We start from the raw sequence: 14,170 nt of genomic DNA, 5'->3' as shown, positions 1-14,170 counted from the left end.
ATGGAAGTGGGGCGTTCTGGGAGAGATGGGTCCATGGGGTGGCAATGGGTCAGAGTCGACTCGACGGCATAAGAGTCCAACAGTCATGGCTACAGGCACAGCTGGAGCAGCCACCACAGCCTTCCCCATGTCCTATATTTTGTGGAGGTTGACATTCACTGCTTGTGTTTTGCCCATCATGGAGTAAGGCAGGATGGGAAAGCAGCCCTAGAATGACAGGGAATGGCCCATTTCGGGTACCAGCAAGGCAGTGCAGCTGTCCAGAGGGACATCTAGCAGGTCTGGGGAACAGAGAGAAGAGACAGGGGGACAGGATTGAATTTATTAAGGATAAAAAATTGGGCTCAGCACTTCCTGGCTAATCTTTCTCTTTCTGATGGGTGGATGAGTCCCATGGGCTACAAACCCACCATCAAAATGACTGCTAGCTCTGTCCTACAGATTCTCACAGGCCAGCCAACTCAGTCACCTTTTCTTGGAGCTGCTGAAGTACAGAGCTGTAGAAATTGCCTGAGGGATACTGAATCAGTCAATCACTGGCATTCATTGAGCACTCACCAAGTGCCCAACTCTGCATTAGAGGTCAGAGAAACAGCATGGCCTAGTGGATACAGCATGGGCTTGGGAGTCAGAAGGTCATGGGAGCTAATTCCAGCTCCACCCCTTGTCTGATCTGTGACCTTGGGCAAGTCACTTAACTTCTTGGTGCCCTAGTTATCTCATCTGTAAAATGGGAATTGGGACTGTGAGCCCCATGTGGGGCAGGGACCGGGCCAAAACGATTTGCTTGTATCCACCCCAGCGCTTAGTAAAATGCCTGGCACACAGCAAGTGCTTAATGAATACCACAATTATTATTATACAAAAGAAGCAAGACATTCAGTCCCTATCCTCAAGGAGTTTACAATCTAATGGGAGAGGCATTTCAAAAATGATGTACAAACAGAGGAAGCAGGAGGAACAACAATGACATAGTAGTTGTTTGAGTATGTCGGGATGGATATATAACTGAATTTATAAAAAATAGTAAGTCCTGAAGATCAGAATTAAACGTAGAAGTGTTAAGAGTGGGTGTTGGCTTGACATGACTGGAGTACTGGGAATTAATTGGGGAAAGCTTGCTGGACTCTTCATCCAACAGCAAACAAGTAGGCAGGTTCAGACGTGGGTCCTGAGTCCATGATTTCTAGGAAAGAGGGAAGAGTAGGAAGAGGAAACTGATGAAGAACAGTCAGTCAATCGTATTTATTGAGCACTTACTGTGTGCAGAGCACTGTACAAAGTGCTTGAGAGAATACAATATAACAAAAATGTTCCCTGCCCAAAGCGAACTTACGGTTTAGAGGAAAATGTCCATTCATGGTGGGGATTGTTTGGGAGAATGCAAAGGTGCTCAGTGGGTGAGGTCTTGGGAGATAGGAGAGGAAACAACACCTGTCTGGAATTTAGGGGCGAGAGAGAGAAACCATGGGCCTAGTAGAAAGAGCACAGACCTGGGAGTTAGAGGACCTGGGTTCTAATACCTGCCACTCGTCTGTCATGTGACTTTGGACAAGTCATTTAACTTCTCTGTGCCTCAGTTACCTCTAGAGATTAAGACTGAGCCCCAAGTGCACAGTGCCTGACACATAGTAAGTGGTTAACAAATACCACAGAGAGAGAGAGAGAGAGAGGGTTAAATAATAAGGAAACAGAACAGCCCCAGACTGCCTCCTTCCCTATCCTGCCCCAAGCCTCACCCCACACTCAGCTCCCATGCTGCAGATGCCAGACTCTGGAAGTGGGGATTCTAAATTCCAAATGCCTCAGGTCTGTGACCTTTGACTCTTTCAGTTCTACTTCCCTTTCAGTTAGAAACCCAGCTAAACATATAAGGGCAGTGTGCCCCAGACAAAAGTGAGAACTGCATCTGTGTGTGTGTGTGTGTGTGTTGCTGAATGGAATCTTTTTACTTCTTTTGGCAGTCCTGGGAAATAACTTATTAACTCTTGGTTGGAAGTCAGAGAGGAAAAGACTATTGGGAGTTCTGCTGTTAGGCTTCATCTTAGTGGATACAGCACCAGCCTGGGAGTCAAAAGGACCTGGGTTCTAATCCCGGCTTGCCACATGTGTGTTTTATGACCCTGAGCAAGCCACTTAACTTCTCGGGGCCTCAGTTACCTAATCTGCAAAATCGGGGTTAAGAGCATGAACCCCATGTGGGACAGGGACTCTGTCCAACCTATTTAACTTGTATCTATCCCAGTGCTTAGAATAGTACTCGGTACATAATAAGTGCTTAAGAAGTACCATAATTATTAAAATAGAAACAGTCCCTGAGTGGGAAGGGCCTGTGCTAGGACAGAAATCTCTTCAAAGCATGTCCTACGTGGGGGCGGGGAGAGATTTTCTTCTTCCACTGCAACTTTCCAAGTCTTCTCAGCCCAAGTGATGGGTTGGAACTCCAGAGTAAGAGGCCACAGGAGTAAGCTTTGTAAGCTTAGTCTCAGGATCTGTTCCTGGCATGATCTGGAGCAAACCGCTTCTCAGCAACTGGGCTCTTTAATGAGCCCAGAAATTCTACAGCCAGTCAGGAAGGAGTCTTTATAAATGGCACCTGCTTTAAGAATCATTTTGGGATGGCTTGGGGGACTCTGCAGGATCCACCCTTTAGGAACTTTCCTAAATCAGACGTGTGTCCCTACACTTCTTAATCTGCTCTTGGCCACCCTCTCGGCCTCCCACTAGAGAGGCTGCCAGTTCTTCCAAAAGGAAATGGTGAAGTACATCCTGAGCTGTGCTGGATGCTTGGGTTCCACCCCAGCTCCAAAAGGCAGGCCAGCATGTCCAACCCCAGGTCAACCCTTGCCCAGAGTAGCAGCATGGCCTAATGGAAAGAGTACTGCCTGGGAGTCAGAGGCAGTTCTGTTGCGTGATCTCGAGCAAGTCACTTAACTTCTCTGCACCTCAGTTCCCTTATCTGCAAAATGGACATTCAGTACCTGTTCTCCATCCTACTGTGAACTCCATGCAGGACAGGGACTGTCTGACGTGATTAACATGTATCTACCCCAATGCTTAGAACAGTGCTTGATGCATAGTAAGCGTTTGACAACAACAACAACAACAAAAAACCTCCAGGAACTCGTTCTGTTTTGGCCTTCAGTCGTGTGTTTTCTCCCACTCCCATAGCTCTCAGCCCTTTGTTAGACTTTCCTGCCATCCATGCTGTCCCTCCCCTCCCCCTGCTCCTACCCGTTGGCCTCCAAACACAACCCCTGGAGCTTCGGGTGTAAAATCCCCCTGCAAATATGCAAGGTGGGGGGGAGGGGGTGTGTGTGTGGTGTGTGTGTGTGTGTGTGAGAGAGAGAGAGAGAGAGAGAGTGTGTGTGTGTGTGTTTGAGCCATGCACAGCCTTGCAAATGCTAATAAGCTGTTTTAATAGTGAGAGAGTCAAATCCCCACAGGGATTCTGGCTCATAGCAAGCGATAAGCCAGCTACATTTCTTCAGAAAGGACAAAGCTCTTCTGGTGTTTCGGGAAATAAGAAAAGCATTTCAAAACTACATGCCATATTCATTTTTCTGCCTCTACCTAGTCCCACTTGAAATTCTTCCTTGACCCTGAAGTTCAAGTGTGGGTAGCCCACTTCTAGAGAACTCCCTTTTATATGGAGTCATAGTGCCACTGTCCTCCAGACAGCTTTAGGCTCACTTGGGTGGTCATTGGTGTCATTATCATTAAAATTTATCCAACAGCAGTAATGTAGATAGGGACTGCAAAAAAGATAGGAGGAAACATTCTAGGCCAGAAGACTGATGTTTTAACAGGAGAGGTAGAACAAAACAGTGTTGGAGAGAGTTAGCAGTTTTTTGGGGGGGAAATATAGGTGGAAACATCGATCCATCAGTAGTATATATTGAGCACCAATTGTGTGCAGAACATTGTACTAAGCACGTGGGAGAGTGCAGTAGAGTAGATGATCAGTGAGTCCAATTTGTTCAGTTTTCCACCAGGCAGCCATTCAGGGCTGGCTTCAGATAGTACTCCAGTGAGGTGTGAGTCAGCTAGGGCGTTGGTGGCTAGAAATGTAAAAGAGCCCAGTCCATGATGAAAGTGGTGCCTCCATGAATAGGGACCTAGAAGGGAAATGTAATTAGTCGTATTTATTGAGCATTTGCTATGCGCAGAGCACTATACTAAGTGCTTGGGAGAGTGCAGTATAACAATACACAGACACATTCCGTACCCACAATTAGCTTGTTACTTCCAAGGGCAAGGGAGGCCCACTCAGATGAGCAGATTGTCCTTGGGATGGGAGAGCTTTGGGGCCCTCAGACCAGGGCACAAAACTTAATAGGACAACGCAGGTCCTCCCGACCTCCACTGACGCCTCTTTCATCTCTCCCCTCTGCCTGTCGCCTCTGAGAGGTGGGGACAAGGGGAGACGGGTAATAGGGAAACAGCATGGCCTAGTGGATAGAGCACAGGTCTGGGAATTAAAAGGAACTTGGTTCTAGTCCCAGCTTCACCACTTGTCTGCTGTGAGACCTTGGGCAAGTCACTTCACTTCCTCTGTGCTTCAGTTACCTCATCTGTAAAAGGGGGCTTAAGGCTGTGAGCCCCATGTGGAACATGAATAATAATGTTAGTATTTGTTAAGCGCTTACTATGTGCAGAGCACTGTTCTAAGCGCTGGGGTAGATACAGGCTCACGTGAGGCTCACAGTCTCAATCCCCATTTAACAGATTAGGTAAATGAGGCACAGAGAAATGAAGTGACTTGCCCAAGGTCTATCAGCAGACAAGTGGTAGAGCTGCGATTAGAACCTAGGTCCTTCTGACTCCCAAGCCCGTGCCCTATTTATGGAAGGAAGTCAGAGAGGACTTGCAGAAGTAGTTTCTCCTGGGTGATGTGCAATGAAGCTAGGAAATCCATGTCTTCTAAGATAGAGCCAGGGTGCAGAGCTCACCAGCCTTCCATATGTACAGCAGAGCAGATTGCTCTGGCAGCTAGGATGGAGTATTTTGGGGAGTTAGCCTGATAGCTGCATGCAAGAAACACACTGAGTCTCAGGCCATTTGTCAGTTAGTCAATCGTATTTGTTGAGCACTTACTGTGCTCGGAGAACTGTATTAAAAGCTTGTGAGAGTACAGTATAACAATATAACACACTCATTCCTGGCCCACACCAAGCTTACAATCTAGAGGGGGAACCATTTGTGTCAGTTTAAGTGGGGAAATTTGCTCAGAGTTAAGGTCCTGGTTTTCACTTGTCTCTGTAGTAAGACCCAGGGGGAGGCTGGCTGAAGGAGGGGTGTGGAATTGCAAAATAGTTCTTGGACCCATTTGAGCATGTTTTTCTTTAATTCTCTTGTTCCCTATTCTCCTCCCTCCAGGGCCTGCTCTGATCCATTTTTTTTAGCCCAATCTGGCCTCTGGAGCCTGGGATTTCAGAGAAGTCTGGACTTAAAAGATGATGTGGGAAGAGTCAGGGGCTGAAAAAAAGGAGACCAGGGTTCTAGCCCCAGCTCTGCCACTGGTGTGCTATATGACCCTGGGGAAGTCACTTTTTTATGGTATTTGTTAAGTGCTTACTACGTGCCAGGCACTGTACTAAGTTGTGCTGGGGTTGTGCTTACTAGCTACAAGCTAGTCAGGTTGGAAACAGTCCAAGTCCCACATGGGTCTCAGAGTCTTGATTGCCATTTTACAGATGAAATAACTGAGGCACAGAGAAGTGAAGTGACTTGCCAAGGACACACAGCAGACAAGTGGCAGAGCTAGGTTTAGAATCCAGGTCCTTCTGACACCCAGGCCCATGCTCTATCCACTAGGCCATGCTGCTTCTCTCTGGGCCTCTGTTTCCTCATCTGAGGGGTGGGCATTAAAATGCTCGTTTCTCCCTACATCACTGGGATACTGTGAAAGAATGATTAGCAGTGTTGTTAGTGTGCTTTGGAAAAGTAAAGGATGGTCTAAATTCAATGTGGTATTATTATCAGACAAGTGGCAGAGCTGGGGTTAGAGCCCAGGTCCTTCTGACTCTCAGGCTTGTACTCTATGCAGTAGGACATGCTGCTTCTCCAGCTGCTTCTCTGTGTCTGTTATGTGCCCTTGGGCAGATCACTTCACTTCTCCGTGCCTCTGTTACCTCATCTGTAAAATGGGGATTGACACTGTGAGCCCTACATGGGACAGAGACTGGGTCCAAATCGATTTGCTCGTATCCATTCCAGTGCTTAGAACATTGCCTGGCACATAGTAGGTGCTTAACAAATACCACAATCATTATTATTATTATTATGTGGGACAGGAACTGTGGCCAACCTGATTGCCTTTTATTTACCCAGCACTTAGAACAGTGCCTGACACAAAGTAAGTGCTTAATAAATACGATTAACAAAACTTTATTATTGCTATCCTTCAATCTATCAGAGAGATCTTTCCCATTGGTAGATTTGTCTCAGTCCCAGATAGAAAGGAACCAGGGTTCTAGCAAATCATTGGAAGGATAGTGTCTTGGGCAGATTCCAGTGTGCCGTATTTCTTTGTGTGAATGGACAAGACTGGCTTGACCGGCCCTCCCTTTCTCTCTCCAGGTCAAGAGTGACATCCTTCAGTAAATGACGAGCTAAGTCCTGAGCGATGCCTTCCCCATAGCCTCCCGGGGCTCCTCACCTGGGAGGAGCTCTCCGAGGGTCACTCCACCTCTCCCCATGGACAAAGGACACAGGTGGTCCCGCTATTTCTGGGAACTTCTCCACTGCATGAGAATGAGGAGCAAATATGCCATTCTCCTGGTTGTGGTAGTAGCATTTGTCATCATTGAGAAGGAAAACAACATCATATCAAGGTAGGAAATGAGAGCGCCAGTTATCCTTACTTTTGGGGATGTCTGTCTCGCCGCCGACTTATCGCTTTCTAGTGCTAACCTACTCGCCGTACCTCGATCTCACCTATCTCGCCGGTAACCTCTCGCCCATGTCCTGCCTCTGACCTGGAACTCTCTCCCTCCTCATATCAGTCAAACAATTACTCTCCCCTCCTTCAAAAGCTTATTGAATGCCCATCTCCTCCAAGAGGTCTTCCCTGACTAAGCCCTTTTTTTCCTTTTCTTTCACTCCCTTCTGCGTCACCCTGACTTGCTCCCTTTATTTACCACCTTCCAGCCCCACATATCCATAATTTATTTATTTATATCAATGTCTGTCTCCCCATCTAGACTGTGAGCTCGTTGTGGGCAAGGAATGTGTTCGTTATATTGTTGTTTTGTACTCTCTCAAGCAATTAGTACAGTGCCCTGCAAACAGTAAGGGATCAATAAATATGATTGATTGATTGGGTGGAAGGGTGAAAAATGTCCTCAGCTGTCGGCTTCTCTCATTCTTTGTTTGAGCCTAACAGGTCCAGGCAGGATGCCCCAGGTCTTCAGAAATTACCCAGAGCCATGAGAATGGCCCAAGGCAAGGATAGGGTCTTATGTAATAATTATAGTATTTGTTAAGTGTTATGTAACAAGCACTGTTCTAAACACTGGGGTTACAATTTCATCAGGTTGGAGACAGTCCCTGTCTAACACGGGGCTCACAGTCTAAGTAGACAGGAGTAGGGTTTAATCCCCATTTTACAGATGAGTTAACTGAGACGCAGAGAAGTTAACTGATTTGCCCAAGGTCTCACAACGGTTACGTGGCAGAGCCAGGTTTAGAACCCAGGTCTTCTGACTTCCAGGTCTGTGCTCTTTCCACTAGGCCAGACTGCTTCCCTGTATGCACTCTTGGTCTCTTGGCAAATGGGGTGCCTGGGGAAAAGGGGAATGGGAGAAACTTTTTCACAAACTAAAACTGGGAAGCTGCTGGTTTTCTATCCCCCAACCCGGTTCCCCTCAGGGAATTGGCTCTTGGAGAATCCTGCAGAGCTGGGTGGGGAGGAATCTGTCCCTGAAGAAATTATCTGGTGTCTGGGTTCTTTTGGTGCAGGCTGCCTGTGGGCAGGATACAATGGCAGAGCAAAGAGCTTCCTCCTCTGTGAGAAACTCTCTCCCTGTGATCTCACACTTTCTCAGCTGAAATTCCCCTTTCCATGCTGTCCTCCCCTTCTGCCCAAGAATATTAAAAGGAAGAGCATCCGCTACAATAAGCAGTATGGCTCAGTGGAAAGAGCCCGGGCTTGGGAGTCGGAGGTCATGGGTTCGAATCGCAGCCCTGCCATTGGTCAGCTGTGTGACTGTGGGCAAGTCACTTAACTTCTCTGTGCCTCAGTTACCTCATCTGTACCTAATCTGGGGGTTAACTGTGAGCCTCACGTGGGACAACCTGATGACCCTGTATCTACCCCAGCACTTAGAACAGTGCTCTGCACATAGTAAGTGCTTAACAAATACCAACATTATTATTATTATTATTATAAGCAGCATCACCTAATGAATGACTAGAGTGTGGGGCTGGCAGACAGAGGACCTGAGTTCTAATCCCAGCTACTCCACTTGTCTGCTGTGTGACCATGGGCAAGTCACTTAACTTCTCTGTGCCTCAGTTACCTCATTGTTAAAATGGGGATTAGGACTGAGCCCCACATGGCATATGGACTGTGTCCAACCTGATTAATGTGCATCTAAGCTAAGTACAGTGCCTGCCACATAGTAAGAGCTCAGCAAATGCTTTAAAATAAATAAATAAAAATTTAAAAATCAGTTAAGAAGTGAGAGAGAGTACTCTTCTTCTTCCCACTCTCTGACAGTTAGGGGGATCCCTCAAGGTTCAGTTTTGGGTCCACTTCTATTCTCCATATACAAACACTCCCTTGGAGAATTCATTCAGTCCCAGGGCGTCAACTACCATGGCTATGTGTATGATTTCCAATCTACATCTCCAGCCCTGATCTCTCTCCTTCTCTGAGGTCTCGCATTTCCTCCTGCCTTCAGGACATCTCTATTTGGGTGTTCTGCTGACACGTCAAACATAACATGTCCAAAACAGAATTCCTCATCTTCCCACCCAAATCCTCTCCTCCCCCTTTCATTCAATCATATTTATTCAGTCATATTTATTGGATTTATGAATCATATGAATCGATTCATAAACCATATTTATGAGGAGCCACATGCTCCTCATGGCTACCATGCGAACGAGTTCCTCCTTCATAGGCGAGTTCTTCAACCAGCAGGGCAACATCTTCTACCTCTTCAAGCCACTGTCCTTCCCATTGCTGTAGACACTACCAGTATCCCCTCTATCTCACAAGCTCATAACCATGGTGTTGTCCTTGATTCATCTCTCTCATTCAAACCACGTATTCCATCTGTCACCAAATCCTGCCTATTCTACCTTCACAGCACTGCTAAAATCCACCCTTTCTTCTCCACCAAAACTGCTACTACCCTGATTCAAGCACTTATCCTATCCTGATTTGACGACTGCAGCAGTCTTCTTGCTAACCTCCCTGACTCCCGTCTCTCCCTACTTCAGTCTATACTTCACTCTGTTGAGTGGATCATTTTTCTAAAGAAATGGTCAGTCCATGTCTTCCCACTCTTCAAGAACCTCCAGTGGTTGCCTGTTCACCTCTGCAACAAACAGAAACTCCTTACCGTTGGCTGTAAAGCACTCAAACAGTTCACCGCCTCTTATCTTACTTCCCTAATCTCCTACTACAGTCCAGCCCACACACTTGACTCCTTTAGAGCCAGGTTACTCACTATGCCCTGATCTAATCTTGCACCCGACCCCTTTCCCACATCCTCCCCTCATCTCTAAGAGGGAGGGAGAACAGGTATTTGGTACCCATTTTAAAGATGAGGAAACCAAGGCTCAGAGAGGTTAAATGACTTGCCCAAGGTCCCTCAGCATCGAGCAAGGGCCAGAGCCGGGGCTGGGACCCAACCATCCACCCCGCCAGCCCCGTACCCTTTCCACTAGGCCCCGCTGCCCCCTCCAGCCGCCGCGCTCCCACAGGACTAGTTCTTTTCTAGTCCGGTTGGTGGGTTCCCCAGAGGGAGGAGGGCTCCCCTCCGGCCCACGCAGTGACACGCCACCTACCTTTGTGCTTCCAGAGTCTCGGACAAGCTGAAGCAGGTCCCCCAGCCCCTGGCGGATGCCAACGGCACCGACCCGGTCCTGGCCCTCCCAGAGAATGGATCCCTCCTGTCCCTCAGCGAGCTGGACTCTGCCTTCTCCCAGATTCAGCAGCAACTCCGCAACGTGAGCCTGCAGCTGGGCGGCGAGGCCGGGGGTCCGACCCCGGGGCCCCGGCGCCACGTGCTCCTCATGGCCACCACGCGGACGGGCTCCTCCTTCGTGGGCGAGTTCTTCAACCAGCAGGGCAACATCTTCTACCTCTTCGAGCCGCTGTGGCACATCGAGCGCACGGTGACCTTCGAGCCCGGAGGCGCCAACGCGGCCGGCTCAGCCCTGGTCTACCGGGACGTCCTGAAGCAGCTGTTCCTCTGCGACCTGTCCGTGCTGGAGCCCTTCATCGCCCCGCCGCCCGAGGACCACCTGACCCAGTTCCTGTTCCGCCGGGGGTCCAGCCGCTCCCTCTGTGAGGATCCCGTCTGCACGCCCTTCGTCAAGAAGGTCTTCGAGAAGTACCACTGCAGGGACCGCCGCTGCGGCCCCCTCAACCTGACCCTGGCGGCCGAAGCCTGCCGCCGCAAGGAACACATGGCGCTCAAGGCCGTGCGCGTCCGACAGCTGGACTTCCTGCGGCCCCTGGTGGAGGACCCCCGCCTGGACCTGCGCATCATCCAGCTGGTGCGGGACCCCCGGGCGGTGCTCGCCTCGCGCATGGTGGCCTTCGCGGGCAAGTACGAGACCTGGAAGAGGTGGGCGGCGGAGGGGGAGGCCCGCCTGCGGGAGGACGAGGTGCAGAGGCTGCGGGGCAACTGCGAGAGCATCCGGCTTTCGGCCGAGCTGGGCCTGAGCCGGCCGGCCTGGCTACGCGGCCGCTACATGCTGGTGCGCTACGAGGACGTGGCCCGCCAGCCGCTACAGTGGGTGCGGGAGATGTACCGCTTTGCCGGAATCGCCCTCACACCCCAAGTGGAGGACTGGATCGTGCGGAACACACAGGCCGCCAGGGACGGCAGCGGCATCTACTCCACCCAGAAGAACTCCTCCGAGCAGTTCGAGAAGTGGCGCTTCGGCATCCCCTTCAAGCTGGCCCAGGTGGTGCAGAGCGCGTGTGGGCCGGCCATGCGCCTCTTCGGCTACAAGCTGGCTCTGGCCCCGGCCACCCTCACCAACCGCTCTGTCAGCTTGCTGGAGGAGCGGGGCACCTTCTGGGTTACGTAGTGGAGTGGTGAGGATGGATGGAGGGAAGGGGGACAGGGGAGTAGGAAGGAAGGACTGGAGGGGAGACCCCCCAAAGCGATCCCCTTAAAAATACAACTCCCCACCATCCCCCTGACCTCCTCTCTGAGGGTGCGGTAGCCTGGAGACAAGGGAAGAAAATCCAAACTGCAAGGATAAGGAGATAGTGGGTCGCTAGGCAAGAAGAGGTTAGTGCAGGGTGACATCCTTTTCCTCTATAGCAGTGTAGCTGGGGTCACACCCGCCCCCGTCCTCCCCCCCCCGACCCCAACACACACAACACACACACACTAGGCTCCCCAGTGTCTTGCAAGGGGACAAATGTGGCCATTGCAGACACCAACTTGACAGGGCAGAGTGAGACCCTCCCCCATCCCTCTCCCCCAACAAATCAGGGCTGGTGTGGGCCTGCCTATAACTGTTTCAACTCCACAGGGTCTTCCCCTACTCCCCAAATCTCTGTGCCTTTCCAAGCTCATGGTTTTTCTGCACTAAACCTCCCACAAGAATTCCCTCCCCAACCCTGCTGCCCAAGCTGAACCCTAGATGACCCAAAGTGGATGAAATGCCTGGAATTGTCCCATGCTCATTTGAGACCACCCTGAGGGTCTCTGGAAAGTTGAATCAGAAGCCATAAGACAATCCAACCTCCAGAGATGACTACCTTTAATCTGACTGCCTGCCGCCTCCCTCGGTGGCCAACCAACCGATCCCAGGCTGGTATCATATGGGCCTTTCCCCGAAGCCTCTAGCCTGTGCCAAACCTAGAGAGCATCTTCCTCCTCCAGAGCCCCCTCAGATTTGGCTCTGTGAGGAACTTTAGGCAGCTGGGCCCCAGAGAGACAGATGAAGGCTTCCTCAGTCCAGGAAGAAGCCCACAGGATCATCCGGAGAGGACCCCCACCCCGCCCAACACCCCCATACACACACAGTCCTTCACCCCTGAGACCTAATCCCAGTCCTTATCCATCCTCCTCTCTCCCTCCCCTGCCCCAGGCCCCATGCTGCAGGCTGGCTGAATACTAGTTTCTATGGCAACCTCTTTACTCCCCTCCTTCCAGTGCCTGCTTCCAGCACCTCCAGCAAAACTTCTTTATGGCTGGAGAATAATTTATGGCATTTTTTTTCTCTTGTTGTTGTTCTGCTTTTATCTCAGCAGGAGCCCTGACTCAAAGGGGGGAAGGGGGAGGACTTTAAGGGCAGTGTATGTGGCCAGAGGCGACCAGCTTGTTCAGGAAAAAGAAGGGGGAGTTAACCCAAGCAGAGCTGCCCTGGGAACCAGAGACAGGGCAGACGGAGGCTGGAATACACTCTCCTCTGCCTCAGTTTGGGTTCGATAGAACTAGTTTCATTCCACCCCCGAAGTACCCCATCCTTTCCCTTTTTGCCTCCCCAATTTCCTAGAAATCTACCCTGGTCTCAAGCTCAGCAGAAAGTCCAAGAAATTCTTCCTAGCCAGTCCTAGACCCAGAAAATACCACCCAGGTATTTATTCATTCATTCATTTCAATCATATTTATTGAGCGCTTACTGAGTGCAGAGCAGTGTACTGAGTGCTTGGGAGAATACAATATAACAATAAACAGACACATTCCCTACCCACGAGGTACTCACTTGTGTGGGGAAGCAGCAACCCACCAATGCAGCTGAGAGCAGTTTGTGCAGCATGCCCAGTAGAGGCCTAAAATCAGCTGTAACTGTCCTGTTTGACACCCAAGACCCATGTCCCCCACCTTACCTCCCTTCCTACCTGCCATCCTCCCCTCCCTCTTCATCCCCTCCCCCCACACCTGCACGGCATGATCTCCAGGCTAGGCCCAGAGCAGATAAGTTCTTGATTAGAAACAGTAGTGTCACCTTGAGAGGAAGAGAGAGACAAAGAGTAGGAGGGGAGGTTTATTTTTGAAGGTACCTGGGTCCTCATGGAGCTTGCGAGCTGTTACCTGATGCACTATATAAGACTGTATTTTTTTAAGAAACTGAAGTTCTCTACTACATTGTTTCCATTGCAGATTGACGTTCTTTCATTTGAGGATGTCATGGCACCCCAGATATGGGGGGCGTGAAGAGTTGGGCCAGGTTTGTCTAAAGTATGAAAACTTTCGGTCCAAAGATGTAAGTCATTGAGCCGGGAAGCTTGCCTGTATTTGCTCCCCACGTCCAAGATTCAGGGGTCGTCTCGGAGTCGTGTCTGGCAGGCCCAGGAATGCTCGAACTCAAAAGGGAAATGGTGCCCCTTGAGGAATTCTTCCCCAGGAGATGCCCGGGCTATAGCAGCTCCAGCCAGCACCATTCTGACCATGGCACCAAGGGGTGGCAGGCTGGTCCCTGGCCCCTTTTTCCCTCTTTTGCTGTTGCCTACTTTCTCCATGGATACAGTTTATGTGTCTGCTTCTAGAAGTCCCAAGGGCTGTAGCCCCTTCCTTGGGCCTTTTGGAGAAGTAATGTTACCTCTTAAAAAAAATTGTAAATGAGGGGAATTAACTTATTTATTTTATGAAGAGAAAATTTTTATTTGCAGGGATTCAAAGCTGTACCAAAAACAAAGACGTGAAAAAAGAGGTAAAAATAAAAGCAAAGCCAATAATTTAGTAAAAAAAAAAATGAATTGTGGAATCATTTTGAGACATTCTATTTTGTTTCCGTCTGTTTGTCTGGAAGTCATCATCAAACAATGAACCTTCAGTAATCAAATGTGAAATCATGTGTCATCACAAGAACTTTTTATTTCACCTACACAGCACCTCAAACCTTCCCCAAATGTAGTATTGAATTTGGTTTTAGGTGTCTTAAAACACCCATTAAGCATCTTCTATATTCATTCATTCAATAGTATTTATTGAGCGCTTACTATGTGCAGAGCACTGTACTAAGTGCT

General features: G+C 49.5%; 1 protein-coding gene across 1 annotated transcript in view; it reads left to right on the top strand.

The window, feature by feature from the left end:
* The window catches only part of CHST3 (carbohydrate sulfotransferase 3), a 54,583-nt gene extending 40,702 nt beyond the window's left edge, over nucleotides 1–13,881 (top strand). Inside the window, exons 2-3 of the mRNA XM_029060996.2 lie at nucleotides 6,583–6,836; nucleotides 10,035–13,881. Coding sequence (XP_028916829.1) covers nucleotides 6,700–6,836; nucleotides 10,035–11,274 — 1,377 coding nt within the window. The 5' untranslated portion in view covers nucleotides 6,583–6,699 and the 3' untranslated portion in view covers nucleotides 11,275–13,881. The remainder of the gene's footprint in view (nucleotides 1–6,582; nucleotides 6,837–10,034) is intronic.
* Nucleotides 13,882–14,170: the final 289 nt, after the last annotated feature.

The sequence above is a fragment of the Ornithorhynchus anatinus genome, chromosome 3 (genome assembly GCF_004115215.2).
Source record: "Ornithorhynchus anatinus isolate Pmale09 chromosome 3, mOrnAna1.pri.v4, whole genome shotgun sequence".
Classification (NCBI taxonomy): domain Eukaryota; kingdom Metazoa; phylum Chordata; class Mammalia; order Monotremata; family Ornithorhynchidae; genus Ornithorhynchus; species Ornithorhynchus anatinus.
Note: the sequence above shows the minus strand (reverse complement) of the source record. Positions and strands in the feature narration are given on the sequence as shown.